A 27,310-nucleotide genomic window follows, 5' to 3' on the forward strand; every position below is an offset into this window, starting at 1 on the left:
ATTATTATTATTATTATTATTAGAATAACGACAATCCCGTTAACGATGTTTACAAAAAAACAATTATCATTAAATGATGATGCATTGCATTTTAAGCTCACAAGATCTGTCTTGAAGATCGCATCATTTGAACATGAATTTTAAAAAAAAATGCTAAGGCTAGTTTTGAATGCGAAATGCGAAATAGTCGTGTTCACGTCAGTGATTGTTTTGTGATAAACAAAATATAGTTCACCTTGTCGCTTATATTTATATGCTTACAAGTAATGAAGAAATATCTAAAATTGAGAAAACACACCTTTAAAAACATCTACAAGTTTCTCTAGTCCCTGACGGACAAGCCATTGTTCGACAAACGCCTCGTCTTTCCCGATGAACTCATCCATAGCACTTTCGAAAACACGTGTGTCAAATGCCCGGGGGTCGCCCGGGGGTACGCAAATGCCCCGCCCCCGGGCCGCGATAAAATTGCGAATGCTCCATCCCCGGACTGACAACGTGAGCAAATGCCCCGCGGTTGCCCAGGAGGGGGGATGGGCACTGCTGGAATTGACTGATGCATAACCTTCTACGCAAGCTGTAACTTTCTAAACGATATTTTAGTGTTCGCTCACTTATTTGAATATCGTGGCGTTTGTCCAGTAGCTTGACAGTACTTTGATAAGTATATCCTCGACAAAAATAATACTTTATCAGAGATCGTTCTTCATCGATCGACACCTCATTCCCACACGAAGGGCAATAGTTGAAGTTGCTTTCCAGTTGAAATCCAGTCTTGGCAATATGCGATAAGCGTTGAAGCCGTTGTCAGTCCTGGACTTCTTTGTTATGACAAAAAAACACTCAACTAGCAATAATAACAGTGGAAATTAAATTGGGACTTCTCTCGTTTTATACACAGGAAAATATATACCAATACGGCAAACGGCCATCTTGTTTTGGCGGGAACTTTACTGGGGAGCAATGCAGCATGGGAAAAATCTTGCAGGATGAATATAATATTTCTGCTGTGAGAAAATATTTTTGTGCTGGGATAAACATTTTTGTACTAGGATAAATATTTTTGCACTGGAAAAATATTTTTGTATTGGGATACATATTTTTGCACAGGAAAAATATTTTTGTGCAGGAAAAATATTTTTGTTCTGGGATAAATATGTTTGTATTGGGATAAATATTTTTGTACTGGAATAAATATTTTTGTAGTGGGATAAGTATTTTGTACTGGGATAAATATTTTTGTATTGGGAAAAATATTTTTGTACTGGGATAAATATTTTTGTATTGGGATAAATATTTTTGTACTAGAATAAATATTTTTGTAGTGGGATAAGTATTTTGTACTGGGATAAATATTTTTGTATTGGGATAAATATGTTTGTATTGGGATAAATATTTTTGTACTGGAATAAATATTTTTGTAGTGGGATAAGTATTTTGTACTGGGATAAATATTTTTGTATTGGGAAAAATATTTTTGTACTGGGATAAATATTTTTGTATTGGGATAAATATTTTTGTACTGACCCTGTGGGTCACCGTATATTACACAAATGCAGTATAAAATTCATTTATAATTCAAATAACTGAAATGACTTGTGTGGAAATCCGGCTTCGTAAAATTCCTAGCTACATTTCTCTCAAGAAACAAACGCATTTCAATTCTCCATTTTCACATTTCAGAATTCGAAACTCTTCTAACATTACGATAACGGAATAGTCCTTTGACAACGAAGGGCCTTCATTTAATTACAAGAAATACATCATAGTTAAATATACAACTTTAAGAAGTTGTGATAACGCCTGAAAAAAATTCCGCCTTGAAAGGGATTCGAACCTATGACCTCTGCGATACTGGTGCAGTGCTGTACCAACTGCGCTTGATCAAACCAACTGGGAACTGGTCATTATGTGAAATCCACAGGTTTTGTCTCAACTAATTAAGTTGGTTATTTAACTGCAATGGGCTTTCTTCCAATTACACCTTTATCCCACAGTTAAAAAATTTGAACTTGATAAATTCTATTTCATGAAGGACCTTCACATGGGATAAAAACCTCAAAGCAATAGAAACCAAACTAGTAAAACACCAATAAGCTAAAAAAGAAAAAGACAGACCAGAAAGATGAAGAACGACTGAATTGAAAAAATCTGGCTAAATGTTTCAAAATACTATTACAGGCCAGTGTGCTTATAAGTTCTTTACACCAGAAGCAGGCTCACACTGAACCAGTTTTAAAAACATGCCAAGCATTAAACCAAGCCAAGACCTACCTTAGTAGAAGATTCTGATGCTCTCGAGGCTCTCTCTCCCAGTCCCTCCTCATCTAGTTTACCTGACTACTCTTCCTACCTATCTACCAGATTCATCAGGATCGCTTGACATGCACTCTTGGAGGTACAGGGGGGGCTTCGGGGTCATTTTCCTGGAGGGAGGAGTCAGTCTGTCCTACGCTTCCGTACAGTTCATTGAATGTTATGTCAGTACCCCTGTTACTCACGCCAAGCCCACCGTCATCATTTGTATCCCAGTAAGAGGCCTCTCCATCGATGATGGGTAATTCATCTTCCATGCATTGTTTGTCTTCTTTTTTCGATCGCGAATCAACCCTCCGTCGCACTTTACCACTTTTTGCGTCACGACTCGGCCACTCCGCTGATTCGTACAGCGGGCTCACGTCAGACGCACCCTCGTACAAGGGATTGAAATCATTCTGACTGCGATAGGAAACAGCGGACTGGTACAGAGGATTCAAATCAGCCAAGTTACCAGATCCCCCGCTAACACTTCCGGCAGGGCCTGGTTCATAAAGTGGGTTTATATCGACATTAGAAATCCCTCTTTCGGCTTCTCCAGCCCCGGTCTCGTACAATGGATTGTCTTGTTCAATATCGTTTGCTGTCTGGTATATTGGATTACTAGCTACTTTTTCACGTTGAGCACAAAGCGTTAACGTGCTTTCGTAATTTGGATTATTGATAGATTTCATTGTCATTGACGTGGGTTTGTCTCCAGGGGACTGGATCAAATCCAGAGGAATGGAATCTGGGTCTGATAAATGGCCATATATGGGGTTTACCGACACGTCTTCTGTCACGTGATCACCGTCACCGTCGGCCTCACTTACATCGTCAAATTCTTTTTCTGAAAAAGAAAACATAAGGGATAACTTATGGCTATTTTTTAATACAGAAGTGTCTATTCCAGAGAAATACTTGTCGTAGCCACTTACTTTTGCTCCAACGAAGAGCTAACACTACGGCCGTTAATTTACCTTAATCAACTTGAAGTTAATAAATAGAAATAAAATAAAAGCCACTACAGCAGTTAGCTTACCTTTATGTCAAATTCAAGTTGATAAATAGCTGAGGCTAACGCTAGCTTGCCTCTTTATTTCCGAACGCGTGAGAGATGAACGAAAGCTTGGAGCACGAGAAACCAAAAAGACTGGAGGCGACGGGGATTAGAGCTTTCGTTCGGCTCTCGCGGAAAAGAAACGATTGCTTTGCAGGCTAGCTAGATTCAAACGTAAATTACATACGAACGAGACAAATACTCACGTCGACTCTTTGGGGATTTAACAAGTCTCCTCACTGACAAGCTAGATACAAGAGAAAGAATCAATCGGTGATGAATACACTCCAGATTCGTTGGAAAATAAAAATAGGCCCAGTTAACTCAATTGTTGACAACAACAATCCCTTTTCAGAGAACAATGACCATTTCAGTTCCCAGAATGTGTGAGGACAACGTTATCCTGAGAAAGAACGTCTCATTTTATCTGGTTTTAGCTCGAGAGAAAAGACGGTAACTCAGAAAAAAAAAATTGAAAAAAAAAAATAACTGAAAAAAGACTACAGTACGTTGCGAAGGATACCCCGTGGAATTTCGGAGGATTAGTGAAACAGGGTCATAGCATCACAAGGAACGACGAGAGGTATTGCCATCCCCAAAAGGTTTCCCCAACAATCCGCCAATACTCATTTATTCTCCTTACCTTTGTGCATTAATTTTCTTGTTCAAAGATACAAGCGCGACCTTCGGATTCAACCCTACTGCGCCAAACATTAGACCTCCCTACAACACTTTAGATGAGTGGACAACAGTTTATAGCAGGTGGATTGAGTGATAACAGGATGGCTACAAGATTTGCAGCTTGCCGAGAATGCTTGGCTACCGTGTGGGTATGCCGGCAAACGCAACTCGATTAACCCGCTACCTGAAAATCACGTCACTGGAAAGAAACCATGTGAACAGAAGTGTCACGGAAATCTTGAAATGGAAAAAATTTGATTTTCTACTGTGCCAGTGAGAAAGAAAACTGCCTGACTGGGGAAGTGTTTTCAAAGCTGACGCCAATTTTTTTTTTCGGGTAAAAGGACAAACTTGATAGATGTCACTAAAATCTTGATCTTACCCCTTCCCTGTCCTGGATATCAAGATATGCTTCTTTCTCAAGTAAACAAACACAATGATAAGGATAATGGCTACCATGGTGACAGCCACAGCAACCACCACTGGCGTCACAACTGAACTGGAACCAGTTCCTGCCGAACGGCCTGATTTGGACGAGTTTTTATTATCGGCACTGGGAACAACGGTGCTGAGTTGGGTAACAACTAAAACGAAAATCACAATGTAATAGTTACGACCAGGAAACAGAGAACAAAAGGGAGGTAAAAGCCGGTTATAACAAATAATTTAAATTATAACTGGAGAAAGGCCATATGAGGGGATTCTTTGGTGATTTCATTGTTTGCATTTTGTCTCGTACGTAGAGAAAGCATCATGCCAGTTACGAATTGACTTCAGTCATTTAAAAAGCTTGTGAAATTTAGTAATGGGTGGAAACTTTAGATCTTCTGTGTGTTATAGTAAAAGAGATATTGACTTAAATTAGAAACTGAACATTTCTAGTTGGTATTAAGGCCAATGAGACAATTAATTCTTTGTAAATCATAGCTCTCGATGCTTAACCTCCGGTTTCTGTAGCATGAAGTGGTTAGGAGTATTGTTACCCCCGCCCCCGCCCCCCAAAGATAGGATGCTAGTCCATTGCAAGGTTACCCCCCGGCCATTCAGTCAGGTTGCCCGGACAACTCGCCGTTACACATTTATACCGCTGGTTGGAGAGAGGAACTGTAAGAATTAAGTGTCTTGCTCAAGAACAAATCACAATGACTCCGGCTAGAGCTCGAACCCAGGCCACTCGACCCATAGTCCAGTGTATTAACCACTACGGTATGCCCCAGCGCCACCAAATTACGCCCACGCCCTTTCAACATTCAGGGTTGTTCTTTTTTTAGTTCAATCACAAGCTGAAGCGCTTATACTAATGAGGCAAATATTGTAAAGAAAGATTCCCTTAATGCAGTTCGAACAGTGGTAGTTCACCAGTAAAACACTCTGGTCAAACGCTAAAAATCCTTAAGACTTCGATAATCAAAATGAACTTCTTCTTGTCACTCCCGCTCTAGATTAAAATTCTGTCTTCCAGTAGACAACCCAGGTATGATTTGCACAGTCACACTTTAAAGGTCGACTAACTATCAAATTGAATATACCTTCTTCACAAAACTTTCCTTGAAATCCAGGTAAACAATCACAATAACCAAATGCATTATCACAGGTTGAATTATTCTGGCAAAGACATTTCTCCTCGCACTTAAATCCATGGGTACCCTCCGGACAGGCTGTCAAGAGATAACAAAACAAAACAAAAAAGTAACTTTATTTAAGTGTCAAATGTAATAAGCACTGTTGTGCTAATTGGGGACACTATAAATAATTAAACAAACATTGAAAATAGCACATAAATTGTTGTCATAATAGTTGCTTTTTAGATGTTTATAAAAGGTTAAGTTTTGGGTTTTAAAATTTTAGAAACTTTTAGCCTTTTATGAACAGAACGTAAATAGTTAAGAATCCCAAATAGCAACTTTAAAAAAGAGATAGTCTCAGGATTCGGTGCATGTGTACAGAGCATCATTTTCGTTTTCTTACTGAGCCACAATTTGTAACTTGTGCCAAAATTTCACGAAACATTTCGACGGATGTACACAGAAAATGTCGAGTTTAGTCACCATTGAACATCGTATTTATTATTCCGGGCAAAGGATTTACTCTGAACAAACGAACGAGTTTTCTGCTAGCAATTGATTGGTTCATAAACAATCGAATTGAGTGGTGCACGGAAGTCAGAAAATACAAAAGGATTGTTATAAGAAAAATCGCCACTACTTTCCACGTTTTCGCCACTGACTACAAAATTTTCAAAGGAAAATTCCCTATCAGTGTTATTAGCTCACTTAAGATTGTTTCAGAAACAATGACATAAGCTGAAAACTGACTTAAAATAGTTGTTAAATAACTCAGCTTTATCCTGAGCGTCAGACACATTGGCTCCATTACATTGGACAGAAGATGGAAGTCTTTTGTTCTTATATTTGGATTGATAATAGGCCCGGAATCGCCTGGGGTTCCCTGTCAAAGTAGATGACAACCCTTTAAAGTACTGTTTACGTTTCTATTTGATGAGGGACTTGAGTTCCGCCCGACATCTTCGGAATGTAGCCCAGTGTACAGGGGAGGTTTTTTTAGCTTTCTTTCCGAGTCTCTCCTTCTTTCTCACAGCTTTCAGAACTTCAGCGTCAATCCAGGGAGTACTATTAGCCGACCTAACTTTTATTTTAGGAACACAATCAATAGCAGCTGCAAGAAAAAGATCCATCCACTTGGCGGTTGAGAGTTCCTTGTCATCGTCCTCATAAGCCAAATCCCAAGGTACAAAATGTAGGAGATTTCGTAGCTCAGCAAAATCAGCACCTTTATAATTATAAACGTGACGCTTGAATGGCTTAATGCGTTTCAGTGGTACAATAATTTCAAAAGTTATTACCATATGGTCTGAGGAAAATTACCCTGAGAAACTTTCAGTAAAGTAAGCCTGGTTTTCACTAGCGACGCAAGCACAAGCACAAGCACAAGAAAACGGCCTTGACGCAGGCATAAACACAAGCGCAAGCGCAAGCACAAGGATCAAATTTTTCCTTTTTCTTGTGCTTGCACTTATGCTTTTGTTTGCGCTGCTACAAGTGAAAACGAAATACCGCTCAGGCATAACACAAACACAAGGATATTTACCACACGTTGTTATCTTTTGCCAATGAAAACGCTGGATCCAGATTACCTCGCGCCTAAACAGTTTTCCAAAATGGCGGAAGGTTCGGATGATTTTGCTTGTGCTTGTGTTTGCGTCGAATTTCGCTTTCACTTGGGTCATCCCTATTGCTTGCGTTGGTGCTTACGCTTGTGCTTGCGTCGCTAGTGAAAACCAGGCTATAAAATGGGTTGACGTGATACCTTGAGCGTGTGCCGAATCGTGAAACCCTCCCTTTAACAACAAAAATGTCAATTTGTCAGGAAATACGACTTAATTTGACTGTAGTAAATACGACATACTTTGATTACAGTATTCACTGGTGAATCCGGGCTCACAGTTACACTCTCCATTTCTGTAATCACATTCTTTATCCATGTTAGGAAATTTACATTCACACTCCTTCTTGCACTTGTAACCATAGAAACCAACAGAACAAGCTGCAAACCAATAGTACATAAACTATAAACTTCCGTCAACACGGACCGGATTACATCACCCGGCAGAATACAAGCAAGGGAAAACCAGTAAAACAAGTTCAAAGAAAAACACATCATTTTCTTTGGCATAACCAAATGTCAAACGAGAGGACATCATATAACATAGAAATACAACTATCTGACTAGCAATCTTATGCACACCAGAGACAAATCCAGATGTAGCAAGGATTCAAAAAACCACGAAGATATTCAATCACTCCCTCATTTGGTCTGTCAAGGGTCACAATATTGTATATGGTAAACTCAAGATTTAACTTGTGTCCAGTCTTGATTAGCAATCGTTCTTTATCTGTTTTATTGCTGTTTCTCTATCTTAGACAACTGATATTTCAGTTGGGCCTTTGATATGAAAGTGACTTTCTTTTACACATTACTTACTCCTGTCACACTTGTCCCCAATCCACCCCTCCAGACAGGTGCATGCCCCAGTCACGTGATCACAGTTCTCTGTTGACTGCTCTCTGCACTTGCAATCTTTAGAACAGTTTGGACCAAATTTTCCTCTTGGACAGACTAAGAGAGAAAAAACTTCTTAGTTCCTCTCCTTGTGGTGATAAGGATTGTAAGAACAACACTAGCTATCGCTGTACATACTAGATTACAATTAGTTCCACAAACCTCGTTCCCAGGATCTCTCTTCCCGGAGAAGGGAAGTGGAGAAAACCTGGGAGTCAGGTTTTAGCACTTTCCACGGCGTTACAAGAATATAAATTAAATTTACTTTCAATGACAATTTTTTTTTATTACGAGTGCGTACTTAATTCATCGTGGCGTCAAGATTTTAAGAGCGTCAGTTACCGAAAAATGCATAACAGTGACGTAGTGTACCCCGTACCTGTCCTGTAAGAAGTTCACGCAATATTTCCGTCACACAACTGTGTGACATGATAGTCCCAGGTTCCTTCAATAGGTCAATCTCACCACTGAGCTTTTAAGATCTGTAGCTTTTTCTTTTTAAACAAAGATTGTAGTTTATGATGCTGCAATATTTCCCAGCTTTTATTAGCTTTGACAGGCGTTAATCACATATTGTACTTACACAAAGTGCACTCTTTCCCAGTCCATCCCGGGTCACAGTAGCACCGCCCATCAACAGGGTCACATGATATGGTGTTACTTTTATAACACTGACAAATAGATTGACAGCCATATCCATAGAATCCACTATCACACGCTGAAAATGCAACATTACATGTACTAGATAAATAAACAAAGTATCAGTTTAGGAGAGGTTTTCATTGATCTACAAAATATCGCACAGTCAAACCTGTATTAATTGACACCTCTGTAAAGAGAAGATTCCCACTACCTTGCTGGACAAAACAAAGTTTATTATCTACCGGATTTGAAGTTATCCTGATTTCTGATTGCCAAGCATCACAGGTTTTTACCAGCTTTTCCAATGTGGTTTCCTGGTTGATTTCATTATTTTTATCTTTACTTTGTTGTCGTTGTTGCTTATTTAAATATGAACCAGGTTGGCACCGGGCAAAAACACATTACACTTACAGTGCTTACAATTATGTCAACTTTCTCTAATTTCCAACACTCAGAAACTGCAAAAATTAATTATTAGTGTAAAGTGAAGTTAGTAACTCACAACTGTTGCAAGTGAGTCCCTGCCATCCCGCACTGCAGGTGCACTTTCCAGTGACATGATGACATGTAGAGCCATGTAAACAATCACAGCTACTGTTACATCCCTGACCATACCAGCCATCGGGACAACCTGTACACAATCAGTAACACAGAGTAAGACGGAATCCACCAGGCCTTCAAGTATCAGATGGACAAAAAGTGCAGTTTTGTATTGTTGTTCTTTCATAGTGCCCATGACATTGCAAGAAACAAAACTGTCCCCAGTTTGAATGAACCCTCAAAAAGACACAAATGGGAAATCAGTGATCTCACCAGACTCTACGGTAAATTGTCAAGTTCAGAAATAAACCCATGAATTTCTTTCCTAGTATTAGCATTTGCGCAAAAAAAAATTCTGGATTAAATCACTGTTGCTGTACTGATTGAAATTTAAGATCAGACAGGAGCAAGTCAAAATCATACTTTGTAAGATTAAAAAGACAACCAGGAGAATAGAAAGCACTCAAACACCTTGCTCTGTGTTGGTTTTCCTCATGCCAAATGAGTTGAAAACCTTCTACACATCTATTTCACTTCTGATATTGTTCACCTTGTTCGCAAAATGTGCTTTGCCAGCCTGCTGTGCAGGAACAAGCACCATTCACTGGATCACACAAAGCACCATTCTGACACTGACAATCCTCCAGGCACTTGTAACCATAATTACCTGATGGACACTCTGTCAAAACAACCAAATCAATCAACACACACAATTATCGATGGCAACAGTATCTTTCTAAAATGGGGAAACGTGTTCCGTATTCCCTTGGACCAGTTGACAATAAAAGGTTCCTGTTTACTGTAACTGCAGTTGTACAAATAAATTTTGTATAGAATTTCAAAAACTTAAATCAAAAGAATGTCAGGAGGCAGTGGTGTAATGGTCATCAGAGCACCACACTCTGGCCAGTTTGCACTCTTGGGTGACTCCTCCCTGTCCTGAACACTGTGCTCAAGTTGTCAGGTTGGAAAATAAAACACTCATTCTCAAAATAGCTCTACACACCCAGGAGTGTGACTTGGTCATTACGTTTACTTAGTTTTCAAGTAAAATACTACAAGGAGGTAAATAAGTGTCTTACTGTTAGTACAGGATGGAAGCATTACACCAGCTGGGCAATCACAGACACCAGTAACAACATCACATGGAGCATTGTTACAGTTGCACCTCTTTTTACAATTATTGCCATAATAGCCAACATTGCATTCTGTAAAATAAATAAAGTAAAACCAGGAAATCATTAGCAGTAGTGATAATAAAAAAATTCTTTAAGTTGCATTCTAGTGATCTTACCAGTTTTTAATACTAAATGAATACAAGTCTTGGAATATCTGTAAGTTACATTAAATGACATCTCACTTACGCTAGGGGCACACCCACACGAAGAAATTTTGAGGCTGTTTTAGTGTGAATGGAAGGCCATGCCAGAAAAAAAGGCACATTATATTTCCACATTTATTCGGACTCAAGTGGACACAAAACATGTTGATATCCTTTTTTGGGTGAAGATTAAAGCAGATACAGCCAAACCTCCTGTAAGCACTTACGGGAGGTGGTTGCTTACGAGAGCTCAGACCATAATGGGTCAAAATGTTGCCTCATCAGCATATGGTTTTATTCATGTGAAAAGTCAGTTTCGAGAAAAAAATCCGGTTCTTCCCATTGAGAGATTTTTGTCTCTTGTACTACCCATGAATGCAATAAAGTTACAAGACCTTATTATCCAATTTCCACTCTATTATCTGTCAAGTGGTCGCTTACAGGAAGTTAAATACAAAAGAAAATTTCAAACTTTTAGCTTTAAAAGTGGTTGCTGTTGCTTATGACAGGTGGTCACTGACAAGAAGTTCCAAATATAGTGATTTGACTGGGATACTTTTGGTATTTTGGAAAAGTAGTTGCTGAGGAGAGGTGGTTGCTTACAAGGGGTGGTAGCAACTTGTGGTTCCACTGTATTGCAGCTCTGAGTAATCAAAAGATAAATTTATAAGAAAGTAGTACATCATAGTGTAACAATCATGTATCTTACTTATCTGCTGATTACATTGTGAGCCTGTAAATCCATTCTTACAGAAACACTTGCCAGTTATTGCATGGCATCTGAAAAACAATCACAGTAATCATCATCATCATCATCATCATCATCATCATCATCAACGCACTTTACACCAGTAGGCATAAAAATATCACACGAATAAAACTCATTTACTGATGATTTTGTTTATTCTTTAGTCCATGGTTTAGCATAATATGTGCAATACGCAGTTTAGCATATATTTGTATTCTGTGCATTTGGAATCCGTACATGTGCAGGTAGTCCTGTAGTCCCTTGGGTTTTCCGTGGTAAGTGTATTTAAGCAAGTATTTAGTATGGGTTCATTCTCTCGGTGTGTTACCAGCGCTATTTCATTTTGTTTCTCTATTCAAGTAACTTTCTTTTTCTTTATTTCAGTGTTAGGAATTTGGGCACTTAATTCATAATTGTCCCAAGAGCTCTGTCAACGCCTCCTCATCAGACCGTCCGCCCAGCTGGGGATGACTAGCCAAATCTGAACGGTCAGCTTTTGACGTTGATGTGGATGTTGTTGAAACCGATGAGTACTCTTTGATTGATGATTATTATTTTAGGAAGCAGGGTAGAGTTGGTTGAAGGCTCCTCCGGTGTAAAAGGTCACCTGAAGCAGTGTTTCAGTTATTGGGAATCCACCATCTGTGCCCCACAGTTTGTGTTAGGCCTGATTTCTGAAGGCTATAGATTACCATTTGTCAGATTTCCAGATAAGTGCTATTTAGACACCCCAAGAGGGTTTCTGCGTCTGCTGCTAGTTTATTGCATCAGAAGGATTTGAAACTGTGCGGGTTCAGCTGAACAGAGAGAAATCTATGTTAGAGCCAATGCAAGTCAGTCAATGGCTGGGTTTTGTAACTGACACTATTAAAATGCAGTTCCGAGTCCCGCCTAAGAAAATTGCCAAGCTTAAGAGCAACCTCGACTCCATGATTTCTTCTGGGAGTGTTACTTTTAGGGAACTTGCTCGAGTGGCCGGCTTCATCAATGCGCTGTATTTGGCAGTCGGCCCTATTGCTAGGTTATTCACGAGGCAGCTGCATGCAACTATTCAAGCCCGTTCGTTCTAGGATAGTTCCTTTCCTCATTCTTCGCCTTTATCGGAAGAATTGCGTTTCTGGTCTACTTATATCAAGGCCTTTAACGGATATAGAATTCAGCCTAAGCTTACTCCTGGTGCAGTAATCTTTTGTGATGCTAGTGATTACGCCTTTGGAGGATATCGGATCAAATTGAATGATCAGCCTCTCAGTGGTATGTTTAGCCGTTTTAAGTATCAGCAGAGTTCTACTTTCAGAGAGCTTAAGCCATTTTCTATGTTATCAAGGCGCATGTTGCATCTCTCAGGTACAAGAAGGTTAAAGTTTTTACTGATAACGAGAATGCCTCTAGGATTGTTTTGGTTGGGAGCCCAAAGCAGCATCTTCAGTGTTTAGCGCTCGATAGTTTTCAGCTGTGCCTTGTGAACGATATTCAGATTGATGCGCAGTGGATTCCTCGCGATGCTAATGTTAGAGCTGATCTTTTAAGTCGTTTTGTGGACCAAGATGCATATGACTGGTCTTTAAATTGTGAGATCTTTCCCCAGTTGGATTCTAGGTGGGGTCCGCTTTCTGTTGATCGATTTGCTTCTCATTACAATGCTCAGTTGAGGAGATTAAATTCAGATTTCTTTCGCTGGGCTGTTGTGCAGTCGATGGTTGTCTCAGGATCGGCATAGTGAAAACAATTGGCTCAGTCCACCAGTCTCTATTATTGTGGATGTTATTAGACACGCATGTGCATGCCATGCGGTCGGCACACTCATCATTCCTGAATGGCCATCGGCTTTTTTCTGACCGTTATTGAAGCCTCGCCCTTCCAGATTTGCTTCATTTGTGGTGGATATCGTACGCTTGCCCAGAAGATCTGATATGATTATCCCTGGTCCCGGCCAAAAGGTTTTTTATCACGGCAAGCCCTCGGTCTTCTTTGGTTGCCCAAAATTCAGCATGCTGGCCTTACGCATAGATTTCAGGTTAGTGTTGCCGACCTGTCAGAGTTTGTTTGTTTGTTTGCTTTCATATTTACCATTTCTAGGCTTTACAGTTTGCTTGTATTGTTGAGCATTTGCCTGCAGTTAATCAGTCGGCCCGTGTGTGGCATGCGTTTGCTACGGTTACCGGACGGCATGGCTCATGTGCATTGTTACAGTCATGCGAGTTTTGAGCATGGTAATAGTTGTATACCACGGGTTAGCACTTGATGTGTGATGCCGGTCTTACTGAAGCATCATGTTGCCTGCCTTAGGCTGATGCATTTGAGAGGGTGCATCTGCTGTAGCAGTTTGTTGATAGCTGCTCCTGTCTGGGCTATATTTTTTTTTTTTGCGCAGTGTTGTTTGCTCGCTAACCTTATTTTTGTTTCTTTAAGATATCTTGCAGGACGGGGGCTTCACGGCAAATCTCCAGGATCCGTCTTTGAAGTTAATGGTTCCGCATCTTTAAGTACAGCAACGGGTGACAAAGATGGAGGACCTGGGCACAGTCTAAGCCGGGTGTATCTGTTCTTCCGGCAGTTCCTTTACAAGTGGCCTTGTATCTGACCGAGCTCGTGGAACGTACTGTATTTGATGGCCATTTTGCCTCCATGATAGAATCTGCTTCGTACAGTATCCGATGGGGTCACTGTCTAGCAGGGATGAAGTCACCTACCACACACCCTTTGGTGAATGGCATTGTCGAAGGTGCTCGAAGGAAGTTAGCGAGACCCGTCCAGCCCAAGCAGCCTTTGACGCATGACCCTATTGCTGATATTACCTTAAGCTTGAAGCATCTGCATCTTTAGCAGATATTGGCTTTTTGCTTATTCTTTTAGTAGGATATGCAGGTGTTTTTTGTATTTGTGAAGTTCTGAGAATTAGAATGCAGGATGTTTCCATATTTGAAGATTTCAAAAGGTTTATCTGATTAAGCGTAAAAACGACCAGTACAAGGATGGGTACGTTTCAGTAATAGCTAGGTCTTGGAAACCTACCTGTCTGGTGGGGATAACTGAGAGAATATTGTCTTTGCTGCCTGATTCCAGTGGTTCTAGCTATCCTATTGTTTGCAGGATCGTTAATTCTAGGCATTCTAAGGAGTGATTTCATGAGTCTCTTGGGATAAGTTATTCCACAGCTTATGCTAGTTTTAAGTCCTACATTTCGCCCTTTGCTTCTGATGCAAGTTTGTATGGTACACATAGTATTAGAATTAATCAGCGGGGCTAACAATCCAGGGTTCAGGTGTCTTGATTCCTCAATGAAAGACAGGCATGTTGGCCTGAAGATTCTGAAGTCCAAGTTTTTATTAGAAGAGCTTATTGCTATTGCTTGGTGTATGAACATTTAGTCCGTTATTAGGGGTCCAGTAGGAGGGTCCTGGCAGCCGTAGCCTACTTTAGTTCCCACCCAGATTTCCTTCACCAATCTTGGTGAGGTTTTTTCTGGCCTCCAAGTGTCTGCTGCGGTGGATACGCACTCGGCTTGCCTTGTATTGCTTGAATTTTCACATTTTCTTTTTTTTTTGAGTCTCTGTTTTTGCTAGCCTTTATTATTTTTTGTTGCGCAAGCTGGGGTATCCAAACCCCAGGGAGTGTTATATTTGCTTATATTTGAGTCTGTAATTAAAGACAGTGCTGGTTACCACGGCACACTGCATTATTCTCCATATGGTTGTTGTATCTTGTTGTTTCAATGGTACGGTTAATAGCACAGAACTAATAAAAATCTGTTGATGGATATTACATGCCAATCAGTTTGCCAGGAGCCAGCAACAGGGTTTACTCACTAATGTAATGTATGTTAATGAATACCTTAGAGATTTTTATATTTTAAGTATAGTATAGGCCATACATGTATATTCGTTTTTGTTGGAGACCAAGTATACACCTTAAAGCTACATTGTACTGCAGGTTCATGACATCTTGTGTTCAACAAATTCCACTAACCGTTCTGTCCGAGTTTGATTACAAAGGCATGAATTTCTGCAGTTCACACCATACGTCCAGCTTTCACACACTGAAACACAAGTAAAATTATAATCATAATTATTGTAATCATTATCACATGGAAAATCAAAGAAAAGCACTTGCTTGTAAAATAAGGTGCTAATGAAGATGACTGAGAAAAGTCTGAGAAAATTGCTCTGAGGTCAGAGTGGGAATGGAGCAGTCTTCGCTGAAAATGACTTTGATAGCAGGGAGCTCGGACTTAAAAGTCTTATCTGTTTCTGGAGCAAGTACTACCCAGAAACTAGTGGGGAATTTCTAGTCAGCTGAACTATTAGTTAAGAAAGCCATTATGTTGTGCTTTTGTTTGCTTAAAACATTCTGCAATGATATAAAACAGATAAAGTGAAAATGAGAGGTGAAAGGGCACAGAGTGTAAACAAATGACTGCAAAATATTACTTGTAATATATATTTTACACTCGCTTTCAGTGTTACGTGTATAGCAGCCATCTCTCAACATGCCATCTTTTGACATGCTATGTAACCTGGCTACGTCAAAATGTAAGCACAAATGGCTTCTTTACGGCTGAACTCGACTTTTAGTCATGAAAGATGGCTTTACTTGACATCGAACTAAGGAGCATCAAGAAAACATTCTGTGAGGGATAAATTGACCTTGAATGTTTACATCTTTCAAATATTAACTGAGCAGTAGCGGTCCAATTAAACCAGAAGTCACTATTGAGAGCCAATCAACTACACTAAAATTGTTTGAATTATCCTGTAAATCGGGAGTCCACAATCTTCTTCGGTCATTTGAGGTCAGTAATTATCATATACTTGTCATTTGTTCCGCTAATAACCGGAAAAATTGCTAGTTTCACAGGTAAACAGTATTTCAGCCATTTACAGACCATGTGGAAAGATGGAATGTCGCGAGATGGTCGAAAGATGTCGCCTATGCACATAACACTGAAAGCGGGTGTAAGTACTTATTACTTCCAGTGGGTTGTTCACACTACTATATTCAGTATGTTTCCTGATTGAATGTTGGGGACCATTTTTCGTAAGATGATGCATTTCAGTATTTATGCCATTATTATCTCTACCAAAAAGACTTCAGTGTTTTCAATAACACATTCATCAAACATCACATTTCAGTATATGGGTATCACAAAGTGAGTGCTATGTGGCAAGCAGGTTTTCTTAATCTAAGGGGTAATTTCAAATAATGTTTAACTTCTCATCTGTACTTGTGTTATTTGAAATTGAAAGTAATAATCCAAAAATAAAATTGTTCCAAAGCCATAACTCCAATAACATCCTCATGGTAAAGTCAGTGTGAAAAGCGTAACACCCTGTTAGTATCAATGTTGAGATACGGGTACAAAAGCTACGTGTAAACCATGGTTTACTTACAGATATCACAGATTTTTCCTTGCCACTCGTTCACACATGTACATTTGCCATCAACAGAGTCACAAGACCCCCCATTCTGACACCTGCATTTTGACTGACAGTTCTTGCCATAGTACCCAGCAGGGCAGGGGTTGTCACAGTGAACTCCTATCCATCCTGGCTGACAGTCACATGTACCATCTTCCTTGTTACAAGTTGCATTGTTAAGACACTGACATTTTCCATTACACTGAGGTCCAAAGAAACCCTCACTACACTCCAGTTCACAGTGGTTACCCTTAAAGCCAGGCTGACATCTTATAAGAAAATAAAATGCAAAGAAAATGGCTTGAACTTAATGGAGATAGCATGCTGGATATTGGGACTTTTTCAATGCCAGATGAAGTAAAGACATTTACCAAGGCCAGGATGAATGAGCAGCCTAACATTAACATTTAGGCCTTTTAACTCTACACTGAGTTGTACTAGTCTAGATTTAAGTGGTGGTCAGGGTCATCAGTTCTGTTGTGTTGTCGGGTCTTTCTTACCACTGCCCCTCTTTGCCAGAAGTTGATTACTAGATACAACCAAACTGTTTAACCAACAAGAGAGTAACATAGAAGGAGGAAAGCGGGGGGAGAATGGAGTAACATCCCATCCAGGAGGACTAGGGAAAGTATGTTTGTATTATCTGAAGCTTTGAATAAACTCCAGACCAGTGACCAAGGGTAGACTGTATCTTTATACATGTAACTTTTCAAACTCAGTTTGACTTACTGGTATCCTTAAGTGCCATGCAAAGTGCGTCATCAGTTCTCTCTATTTCACATATTCTACTTACTGGCATTTTCCAGTGAACTGATTACAGGTTCCGTGCTCAGTACAATTACAATGCTTAGTACAGTTCAGCCCAGCTGAGCCTGCTGCGCATGGCTGATCACAGTATGCACCTGTGTAGCCAACAGTGCAATTACATGTACCATCCACAGGAGAACATGTGCCATTTTTACAGCGGCATTCTTCAGCACAGAAATTCCCATAGGTTCCAGTAGGACAGGTATCTCCACATCTAAAAAGAACCACATTCTTTTAAAAATGACATCACTGAGAAAGGTTGTGGCAGTTAGAACTATAAAATGAAGGTACATGTATATTAAATTGCAAGTTAGACCACTTCTAAGTGCTCATGATATCAAAGTGGTGCAAGCCAAAAGGTCATATTTAACTTCTAATTTTTCTAATTAGATAAAAGCAACAAAAATACAGGCACTAACTCCATGACCAATGTGTTCAAACTTCAGACTCAAGTGTCCAAGTGGGAAAATAATATAATGTGAATATGTAAGAGAATAAAACAACTGGTATCAGTTGTCCTGAATGCTTGACATCATATTCAGCATCTGCTCTGATCATTGATAAGAATTTCTAATGAGTGGTTCACACTTAAAATAAAATATCAAGGAAAGGATATTTTTAGTCCAGGGCCCCTCTGGATATCAGCCTCGTCGCTGAATGGGCAACCCTGGCTAAATAAAGTTTACCTTTACCTTTGCCTTTAGGTTAGGAGAATAGTTTTAATTAGTTTTTGAGGATCATTACAAGATAAACAAGTTTGTATGTACATTGTACTAAGAGTTGTAATATAAATAATACATAACCCAAGAATGATTATTAAGGAATTTTACCTACGTCCTTGATATCCAGGAGCACAAGTACAGCTTCCATTCACATGATTACAGACGGCACCATTCAAACAGTTGATGCATGTCAGGGAACATTTATATCCATACGTTCCTTGTGGACATTTTACACCACACAAATCACCCTACACAGGAATGCAATCAGTCAAGCAACTAACATCTACCACAATACTAAAACCCAGGGGATTGTAGTTTGGTATGTCATTGTCATCACCTAGTCACTGGAACCTAATGAGTACTATGTGTCAATAAATATGAACAACAGTATCAACATCTAATAACAACAACAATTATAATGATAAATGTTACAAGTTTGTTAATTATTGCATAACTAAGTTGGCTCGGATCTGGGGGGGGGGGGGGGGGTGGACTCCAGATGGAATAGGACGGGATGGGACGGGGATGCCCGTCATCTCATTTAGGGGTATAAATCAAGGATTCTAGTCCTACTTAGGGGAGGGGACCCTGCTATTTTGAGCAGTCAAAGTATCTTTTAGGGTGTAGGCAAAGAGAAAATAATAAAAACACTCTTATTTTCGCTATAGGCTTGATTGCCACCACTCTCTTGAGTCCAGTCTACTAGTGCAGGCTCCTTTCCTAAACAGAGGTTGGTAATTGAGCCTATTCCATTTTAAGTGGTATCAGTTAGGAGTCAAATAAAGCTTGAAGCATGCCCAAATTGGACTCCTTTAGGGGATTAATTCAAATTTTCTGATGAGAATCCTCGACCATTGCATATACATGTAGGAGTTCCCTCGGGGCTCAGATCAAGGCCAACATAGCTAAAATCAGCCAATCAGATTGCCCTATCATCAGTCTAATATTTTCCAAGTATTCATGATTGAGAACTGTTCAAAATGATCCTGTGTGACCACTTTTTGTTCTTGCATTCAAAATGTCAGATGGATGTATACATGGTAAATGCCAAGTCAGCTCTAAATCAGAATTGAGCACTTGAAGTTTCCTTTCCATGATTGAGGTAATTTTTCACAATGTTTTCAAACATATAATATATCTCTTATTAACCAGGCTTTTTCAGAACCATACTGGAGGAGAATAATGGCCCTTAGTCTTGGACTGTCAAGACCTCAGACCAGTACCCTTCCTGAAGAGCCTTTTTGATTGGTTAATAAGATTATATAACATATTACAAACAAACTCAACATGAGACAGCCCTTTATATGGTTTCTCATTTATGCCTCATTATAATCTTTATATAATTCATCAATTTGTTTGCAGTGCTCTAACCTTTTAGTTATAATTATATCTTTTAGGAGCAAATAAATACTAAAAAGTAACATACGAAATTGTTTCTTTCCAATTCACTTCTGTCAGTTTTATTGCAAAAAAAAATGTATGCACACCTTCAGAAATATTAATTAACAAAAATACTGTGACTGTACTGTGGGATAGATAATCAGATTGTAAGTTGTTCAGTAAACAGTATACTATACCTGCCATCCTGCAGTACAGTTGCATGTTCCAGTAACATGATGACAACTGCCACCATTAAGGCAAATACACTTGCTTCCACAACTCTGGCCATACCACCCTTGGTCACATTCAAGTTCACATCTGAAAAAAAAAAAGCAGTGTACATACACACGTGTACTCTAAACTGAAGAAAAGTATTATATCCATTAGTTATTTGCCCAAATAATTATGATCTGTATAGTCACAACCATCATCCTTGCAAAAGAAACCAGGCAGTGTCCCCTTAAACTAGCTTTAGCTACACACAAAGTCCATCCTTTGAAAATAAATATGAAATTAAGATATATATTTGTTTTACTTTTTATTTATTTAAAATCCATTTTTTTATTAATATTATGTGGATTTGTGAAGAGTGCCTGAGAACTGATAAAAAAAAAAAAAATCAGACAAGTGGTAATTACCAAATAAATGCTATCTTCAATTTTTTTTGTACAAACACAAGCAATAAAAACCAACTGAAATAAAAATTACTTGTTTAAAAACTGCAGCATCTCCTAAAACCAAATTCCCATCAATGTCAATATCTGTACCAGGAAGGATTTAAATCATAGAGCTAGTGCTACTTATGTAAGAATGATTCTAGTTTACAGGTCATCCATACCTTTTTCCTTTATAACCTGGCGCACATGAGCAATTTCCTGTAACAGGTTCACAAGTTGCACCATTCTGACAAGCACACTGGTATTGACATTTGTCGCCATAGTAACCTTGGTCACAGGGCTGATCACATGACTGACCCTTCCATCCGGGAGTGCAGGTGCATGTGCCAGTGCGTGAATGGCATTTAGCTCCATTTTGACATGTGCAGTCATGTCGGCAATGAGGACCCCATTTATGAGTAGGACATACTTAGTAGAAAGAAATAACGGATTAATTAGGAGACAGAAGTTATTACAATTAAATATCACTTTAAGGTAACAAACACTACAAACTGACAGCATTAACAAAGTACTCTAATTTATAGATGGCCTAGAGACTAAACATTGCTACAGTTAGGATTTCAACAGCCCATAACATGATTACATGACTGTATACAGTTTGATCAAGTGCAGTGATTTAAATCAACAAATTGATCCAAGATACAATTGCACATGACATGAGTTTAACTGGAAATCCAGACAGTGAAATAGGACTCCTCTGCTCCCTGTGATTGAACAGATGCCCATTAGCTTCAACCAACAGTCTCTAAAGTGAGGCCTTTTCTTGCTGAAATAAGGTTGGCTACAAAAACTGTAGAAGGGTAGGGTAGGGTACTGGATTGCCTTCCTTGCCCATCCACAACAAAACCACAGGCCATGTTTCCTTCAAATTTGTCTCCACTTTATCAACTTGTAAGATCAATTTTAAAACTTGACGATGATTGAGAAGACTGCAGAATGCTCACCTCTGTCACATACTGCTCCGTAGAAGCCTGCATTACATGAACAAGTATCTGGTTTTGTACATGTCCCATTGATACAAGCACTCTTGCAGATAGCTGTCAGAAAGATAAATTCAACATTTTAGCAAGCAGCACAAACAAACTAGATCAAACTTGATTGTACATAAGAATGATAATAGAGGTTCACTACCCAGCTGGCACCATTTAGTGAAGTGGAACTCTGGCAGCCCAAAAATAAAAGAAGAATCATAAAAAAAACTGGCAACCAACAATGGCCTTAACACTAGCAATGTGTGGTTAAAGAAGATATCAATAACCACTCTGGACAAGAAGCGTTAGAAATTCTGACTGGGAGATGATGAGCTGACACCAAGGAAACTTTTAAACAAACATTATGAAGATAAACTGGAATTATTTCCAAAGCGATGGGTTGGAGTGTTTGAACCAAAAGTTATAGCCTAATTATGATATCCTCAAGAAACCTTATTCCACTCTAATAAGCCCCCCATTGAGATCTCTTTATAATTAGAGTTCTCCCTAACCTCAAAGAAAATTATCAGGGCTGTCAATAAGGGCTGTAACCTGTAACAACTGCTATGGCTGAGTATGGTTGATGGGCCCTTGATGTTACGGGTGAACTTGCCTTATAGTTGATACAATTTGCACAAAAGGTAACAAGTTTGTTACAGGTGTGAAGGTCAAAGCTAAAGTTGACTCAAAACTTGATGACAGCCCTGATTATAATTTTCCAGATGCCCAATCATGGTCCACTGTGTCAAATACACATTATGCTACAGACAATATTCAGGACCATTAATATTATCAATATTCTCTACAAATAGACAGTAATCATAAACTGAACACTACTCATTTCTTAGATTCCTTTCTTCATCTCACCTTTGACACATCATATACCAGTTTATTACAACATTTATCAGGAAAGTACTAACCAGTTGGACAACCATTTCCTCGCTGTTTCCAACCAGGACAACAGAAATAAACATGTTTGTATGCTTGACGTGTTGCTGTTCTATAAGCCATGCCATACACTGTTCTGCATAATTTATGAAAAATACATAATATATGACAGTTAATTTAATACACCTCTGATTTGCTACTTTAATAATTACAAGGTAAATTACAGTAATCCTGTACTAACAAAAAGAACATCCCCAGTATTGAGTAGAAAATTCACACTGTATTGTTGCGGGAAATAATCTCACATTCCTCCTTAAGCAGTGTTCATTAAGTAAATTAATTTTCATGGTTACTTAAAGCATCTTCCAGTGCAGCAGCTGAAAGGTCACCACAGATCTTGACCACAATTCACTCATGGAAGTGAGAATTGCACACACTACCGCCTAAGGTTCTCTAAATTGTAACTCTGTGGTACACTGACGCTGCATGCTGCTTCTTGCTCAAATTTGATTGGGAAAAGAGATAATAAATCTCAGGAACCAAGGAGATTTGAGTTGGACAAGCGATAAACTCACCTGTATGTTGTGCATCGTCCCCAGCCCCACAATCCACATTTAGTTTTTGACTTTTTCTTCCAACTCATTTGATAAGATTGTTTGTATGTCTGCACATAACTGTTAATGGATTAATATACTAGTCAATATTTTTTCAAACATCATGAGTAGCATAAATTCTGCACTAGTGTTGATACAATTACCTAATGTATTTATTATATGAGTAAAGCCTGGTTCTCATATGCCACTGACATACCTGGGATCATGGCCTGGGACACCGTTACAGCACATCTGAACATTTATCGCTGAATCATAATCTGTCCAAGGCACTGACCACCGGCTTGCCTGCGAAGTTGAGCTGAGTTCAACTTAGCAGGCAAGCCGGCCATTGTCAGCGATGAAAATATTATATGTGAACATCATCTGCGGGCACAACGTACTCCAGTAAGACAATTCGATCCATATTTACAGGTGGAATGGTTGAAAATTGCGCCAATTCGATTTGCATTTCGAGTACGTCGGTGATCCATCACATATGCGTTGGGGGCCTACTGGAACAGATCGCCGAACGTAGTCAGTTCCAACCGGCAACTACGTCGCAGGTAGGTCGGAAGGATTTGAGAACCAGGCTTAAGGTTACTTCAAACCTTCGCGGGTGTCCTCCAGAAAAAAAATTGTACACATGCTGTTTTGAAGGAAACCCCTACAAACTATCTATCAATAGAAAGGTTATAACATGTAGAATTCGATAAAATTATATTCTTTTTTGGCTGACTGCCTTCCTAACGTGGCAGAAGCCGTTAACACCGAAACAACCGACTGATATTCCGGCGAATTGATCAGATATCAAATGCGATCTTTGATGCAAAATAACTGTGCAGTCTTAATCACAAAGCATCAATCTCTCAAAGCATGTCAGCATTTTCTTTCATTTCTGTTGTTTATCTTTTTATAGATCTGACAAGTTCCACTATAGAAAAATTCGCGTAACATGTTGCGTTAGAGACCGCCACGAGAAAAGTAGATGAAATAAAAGAGTTCGCCGACACCTTCTGGTTCCACATCTATCAGTGAATGTTCTGGCCAAATTTCAAGGAAAACCGTCCATTCTACATACTCTATTGATTCATTTAAAGAGGAGGGATTCTCTCGAAAAATGAGTGCAAGTTTTCGACTTCTAAAGATTCTAAACATGGCATGCCTTCTCAGAGGGATATGTCACCTCAAAATGCCGCTAGCCAATGAAATAACAGAACCCCTAGCGTTCACATTAAGGAAAGTTGAGCTTCAGGGTAAAGCGATAGTGTTACAGTCATGTTTTAGGCGCATACGTTTTAGGCCAGTGGTCAACAATAAAGGGCAAAACAGAGAAAAGCGATGTGCAACAAAACAAAAAGAAACTGAGGGGCAATTGCCGAAGCGTGATTACAGAAAGGCACTCTTGACAGACATGAAATCTCAAATTGAAAGTAGTTAATATAGGATCTCTGGATTATGCCGTTTGCTGCAAAAAGGTTGCTGAGGAGTCCATGTCTTTTGGGGATTATGACACCTTGACAGTTAACTAACTTTTATTAGAAAACCTCTTTTTCCCAGCAACTTGCACACGTTTTAATATTTTATTTTCATTTTTTTGGAAAATGTTACCTTGAATAACGAACTTTAATTTGGTTGGAAAAAAGAAAATTTGGAAAAATTAGCCCCATGAAGGTTTGGAATAACCTTAAGAAAATTATGATGGTGCAGAGTATAATATTTGCACTTCAATAACAATAAATCGTTTTAGCAGGTTTTTTAACTTGACCTTGACAACAAATCCCCCAGGGTTCAACCCCTAAGAAAGCCAAAGATAAGATTAAAGATTTTGAGCGACGATTTTTGGAAAAAAGGCGCGGCTTATCTGCGGGTCTTTACGGTATATTAAATCACTTTCTAAATTGATAACAAATTAAGGATAAATCGATTTCTAATTGTCAACCACGTCATTCAAGCTTCATTGGGTACTATGGCTGCAGGCAAACATCAGTATTCAACAATAAATTCAAAGCGGTCATGTTTAATTATCGTCAAGATGTATTGATCAAATGCTTATATAGTGCAGTTGACATCGAGCGAACAAAAAAACAGTTATATAAGCACGTCGACTTTTTTAAGCCTCATCGTATAAGCTTACATCAAACAAATTCGACGGTTGTAAGCATTGCATGCAGTTAGTAGGCATAGTATAGAGTTTAGAGTGAACTCTCAAGCGTAAAATTTTAACAATGTTGTTTACATCCCCTCAGATTATTACAATGAAATGGCTGACCGACTTGAAATTTCCTAGCTTGCGTGGCAAAAGAAAGGCTGGCTCAGTACAAACCACAGTGGAAACGAATGATGAAAGAAAGCAAATTTGAATCAAGCTTACCTTTGCGATCTTGAACAAACGTTTGCTCCATTTCCTGACAAAGATCCTCCACTTTCATTTACATACCAGAGAAGAATTAAACTTATTGTAGAAGCCACCCATAGCAAAGAAACGCTCATTTTCAGTCGTGAAATACACTCTTGGTGTTAGAACTGAACTCTGAAGAGGGCGAATCAGGCAGGATTGCTCAATTCAAGAACGCAAACACGATTTTTGGTATCAAGTTTCCACCCCATTAATAACCTTTATATAGGTCTTGGCGTGACAGGTTGGTTGCTCGTATTTCCGGGTCAGCCTTGTCTCCTCCACTTCAACGATCTTTCCACGTTTCTTCTGTTCTTTTAAGGAGTACTTTTAGGAAGGAGAATCAAGATTTGTTTGTCACTGTGTAGTCTGGATTTCGCGCGCGAGTGATTCTAGTCGCGGTAAGCACAGCACTCCAACGGTGAAGCCGTGAGGGGATTGGTGAGAAGTCGAGTTGAATATCCCATGGGGGCAGAGTTGCCCTGAGGGGGCATCTGGGGACCAGTTTTTGCGGGTTCCGCTTGTCAAATTTCGATTGTACCAATTTTGAGTTCTTTTGCCTAGCATTTCAATGGAAAAAAATACTGTACATTATAGAGAAGCTCCAGCGACCCAAGGGGCCGCCAAGCGGAGCACCATAATCAAACAAACCTTAATGGCCCTTTCCCTCTCTGAAACATCAAGAGCCATAATCGAGGATGGAGACCGTAAGTCTTGGGATCCGCACGCACCTATGATATGGGACAAATTTTCTATTTTAAGAACAAATTGCCCCATCCTGACGACATATATCCGCGCGGATCCACGCACATGTCGGGGGCTTTCGCGTGAATGTTGTCACGTTGCGTGATCAAATGGTGAGAGTTGCGAGATTCTCTTGCAGATTTTTCACAGCGATGGCAGGGAATAAGGCAGAGAATAAGAACCAGGGCTCTTATATGTAGTTTTATGCTCTGAGCTAATGGAAAAGGTGAGTTTTTCAGGGTGGGAAACATGACTTCAATTTCGCGCTGTGAATGAATAATATCATAATTAACAAATGGTAAACGCCATAGCGTGTACTATTGAGTTATGGATGCACGCGGGAGGTTGCTAAGCACGAAAGAAGCGTAAGAGTCGCACGAGGCGATAGCCGAGTGCGACTCTAGCTTCTTGAGTGCTTAGCAAACCTCCCAAGTGCATCCATAACTCAATAGTGCACGCTATGGCGTTTACCATTTGTTTTATAACATAACATTGAGACATTGGAACAACAGAAGTCCTTTTATTGAGCTACATCACAAAAAAATGTTCGTGTAGTCTTACATGACAAGAGAAAACAAGCGCGAAAATTCATTCATGACAACCGACTGCACACAAGTAACTCGATAAAGTTTCATCTTCACACAACTGTGAAGACAGTTTCGCATTTCCGGGAGAAGGACGCCGGCCATTACTTTGGAAACAATGTCAGTCAAAAGATTTGCTTTGTAAACATTGGCACACACGTCAGCAGCGTACACCCATGGGCAAATAGTAGACGCTAAATTAACCAATCAGAGCGCGCGCTTTGCTTTAGTTATGTTATAATAATATCTTCTACTATCCATGATAATATCTGCTCGCGCTAGTTGTACGCGTAATCTCTTGCGTTTGTTCTGTAAAGAAAAGTTATGTAAGAACACTCTTTACTCTGGTATCGAGTTGATTTGTGAGTTTCCCAAACAATGCTTAATCATAACCAAACCCTGTTTCTGATAGTTTCTTATTGTTTCTGTTTGTTTGGCGCGTTTGCAAAAGTTTTTTAAAGGAAAGTCCGACGCGTACAAGTAGTTCATTTGCATGGTACTGCGCGTACACCTTCAAATCCGAGTCGGTGTTTTCAATATTGTCAACAAATCTTGAAAAAGATTTCTCTCGTTGTATTCAGTTGTGCCGAGATGCTGCAACAATTTTCACCAACGCCAAAAGGCTACTAACGTCCGTGTGTTTCTTTAACATGGAGAAATTTTACACTGCGAAAATAAAATAGACGAGGAGTTTTGATAACTCAACCAGCAAAATCGAAATCGTTATGCGAGTTCATTAAAGAAAGCGTCATCGTAATTTTGCCG

General features: G+C 39.3%; 1 protein-coding gene across 1 annotated transcript; it reads right to left on the minus strand.

Moving 5' to 3' along the window:
* Positions 1–82: 82 nt before the first annotated feature.
* On the minus strand, positions 83–26,929 carry LOC145479789 (uncharacterized). Its single transcript, XM_081458240.1, has 21 exons — positions 25,194–26,929; positions 22,805–22,903; positions 22,262–22,365; positions 21,315–21,407; positions 20,532–20,778; positions 19,891–20,011; positions 18,422–18,561; positions 17,578–17,805; positions 16,758–17,053; positions 15,337–15,406; positions 11,329–11,399; positions 10,381–10,506; positions 9,849–9,977; positions 9,261–9,389; positions 8,700–8,834; positions 8,039–8,173; positions 7,463–7,600; positions 5,566–5,694; positions 4,419–4,620; positions 3,562–3,602; positions 83–3,145 (listed from the first exon to the last, which is right to left on the minus strand). Exons 1-21 carry the CDS (start codon positions 25,310–25,312, stop codon positions 2,370–2,372), a joined length of 3,528 nt encoding a protein of 1,175 aa, XP_081314366.1. The 5' UTR covers positions 25,313–26,929; the 3' UTR covers positions 83–2,369.
* Between the last annotated feature and the right edge of the window lie 381 nt (positions 26,930–27,310).

This window comes from Orbicella franksi, chromosome 2, assembly GCF_964199315.1.
Source record: "Orbicella franksi chromosome 2, jaOrbFran1.1, whole genome shotgun sequence".
Taxonomy (NCBI): Eukaryota; Metazoa; Cnidaria; class Anthozoa; order Scleractinia; family Merulinidae; genus Orbicella; species Orbicella franksi.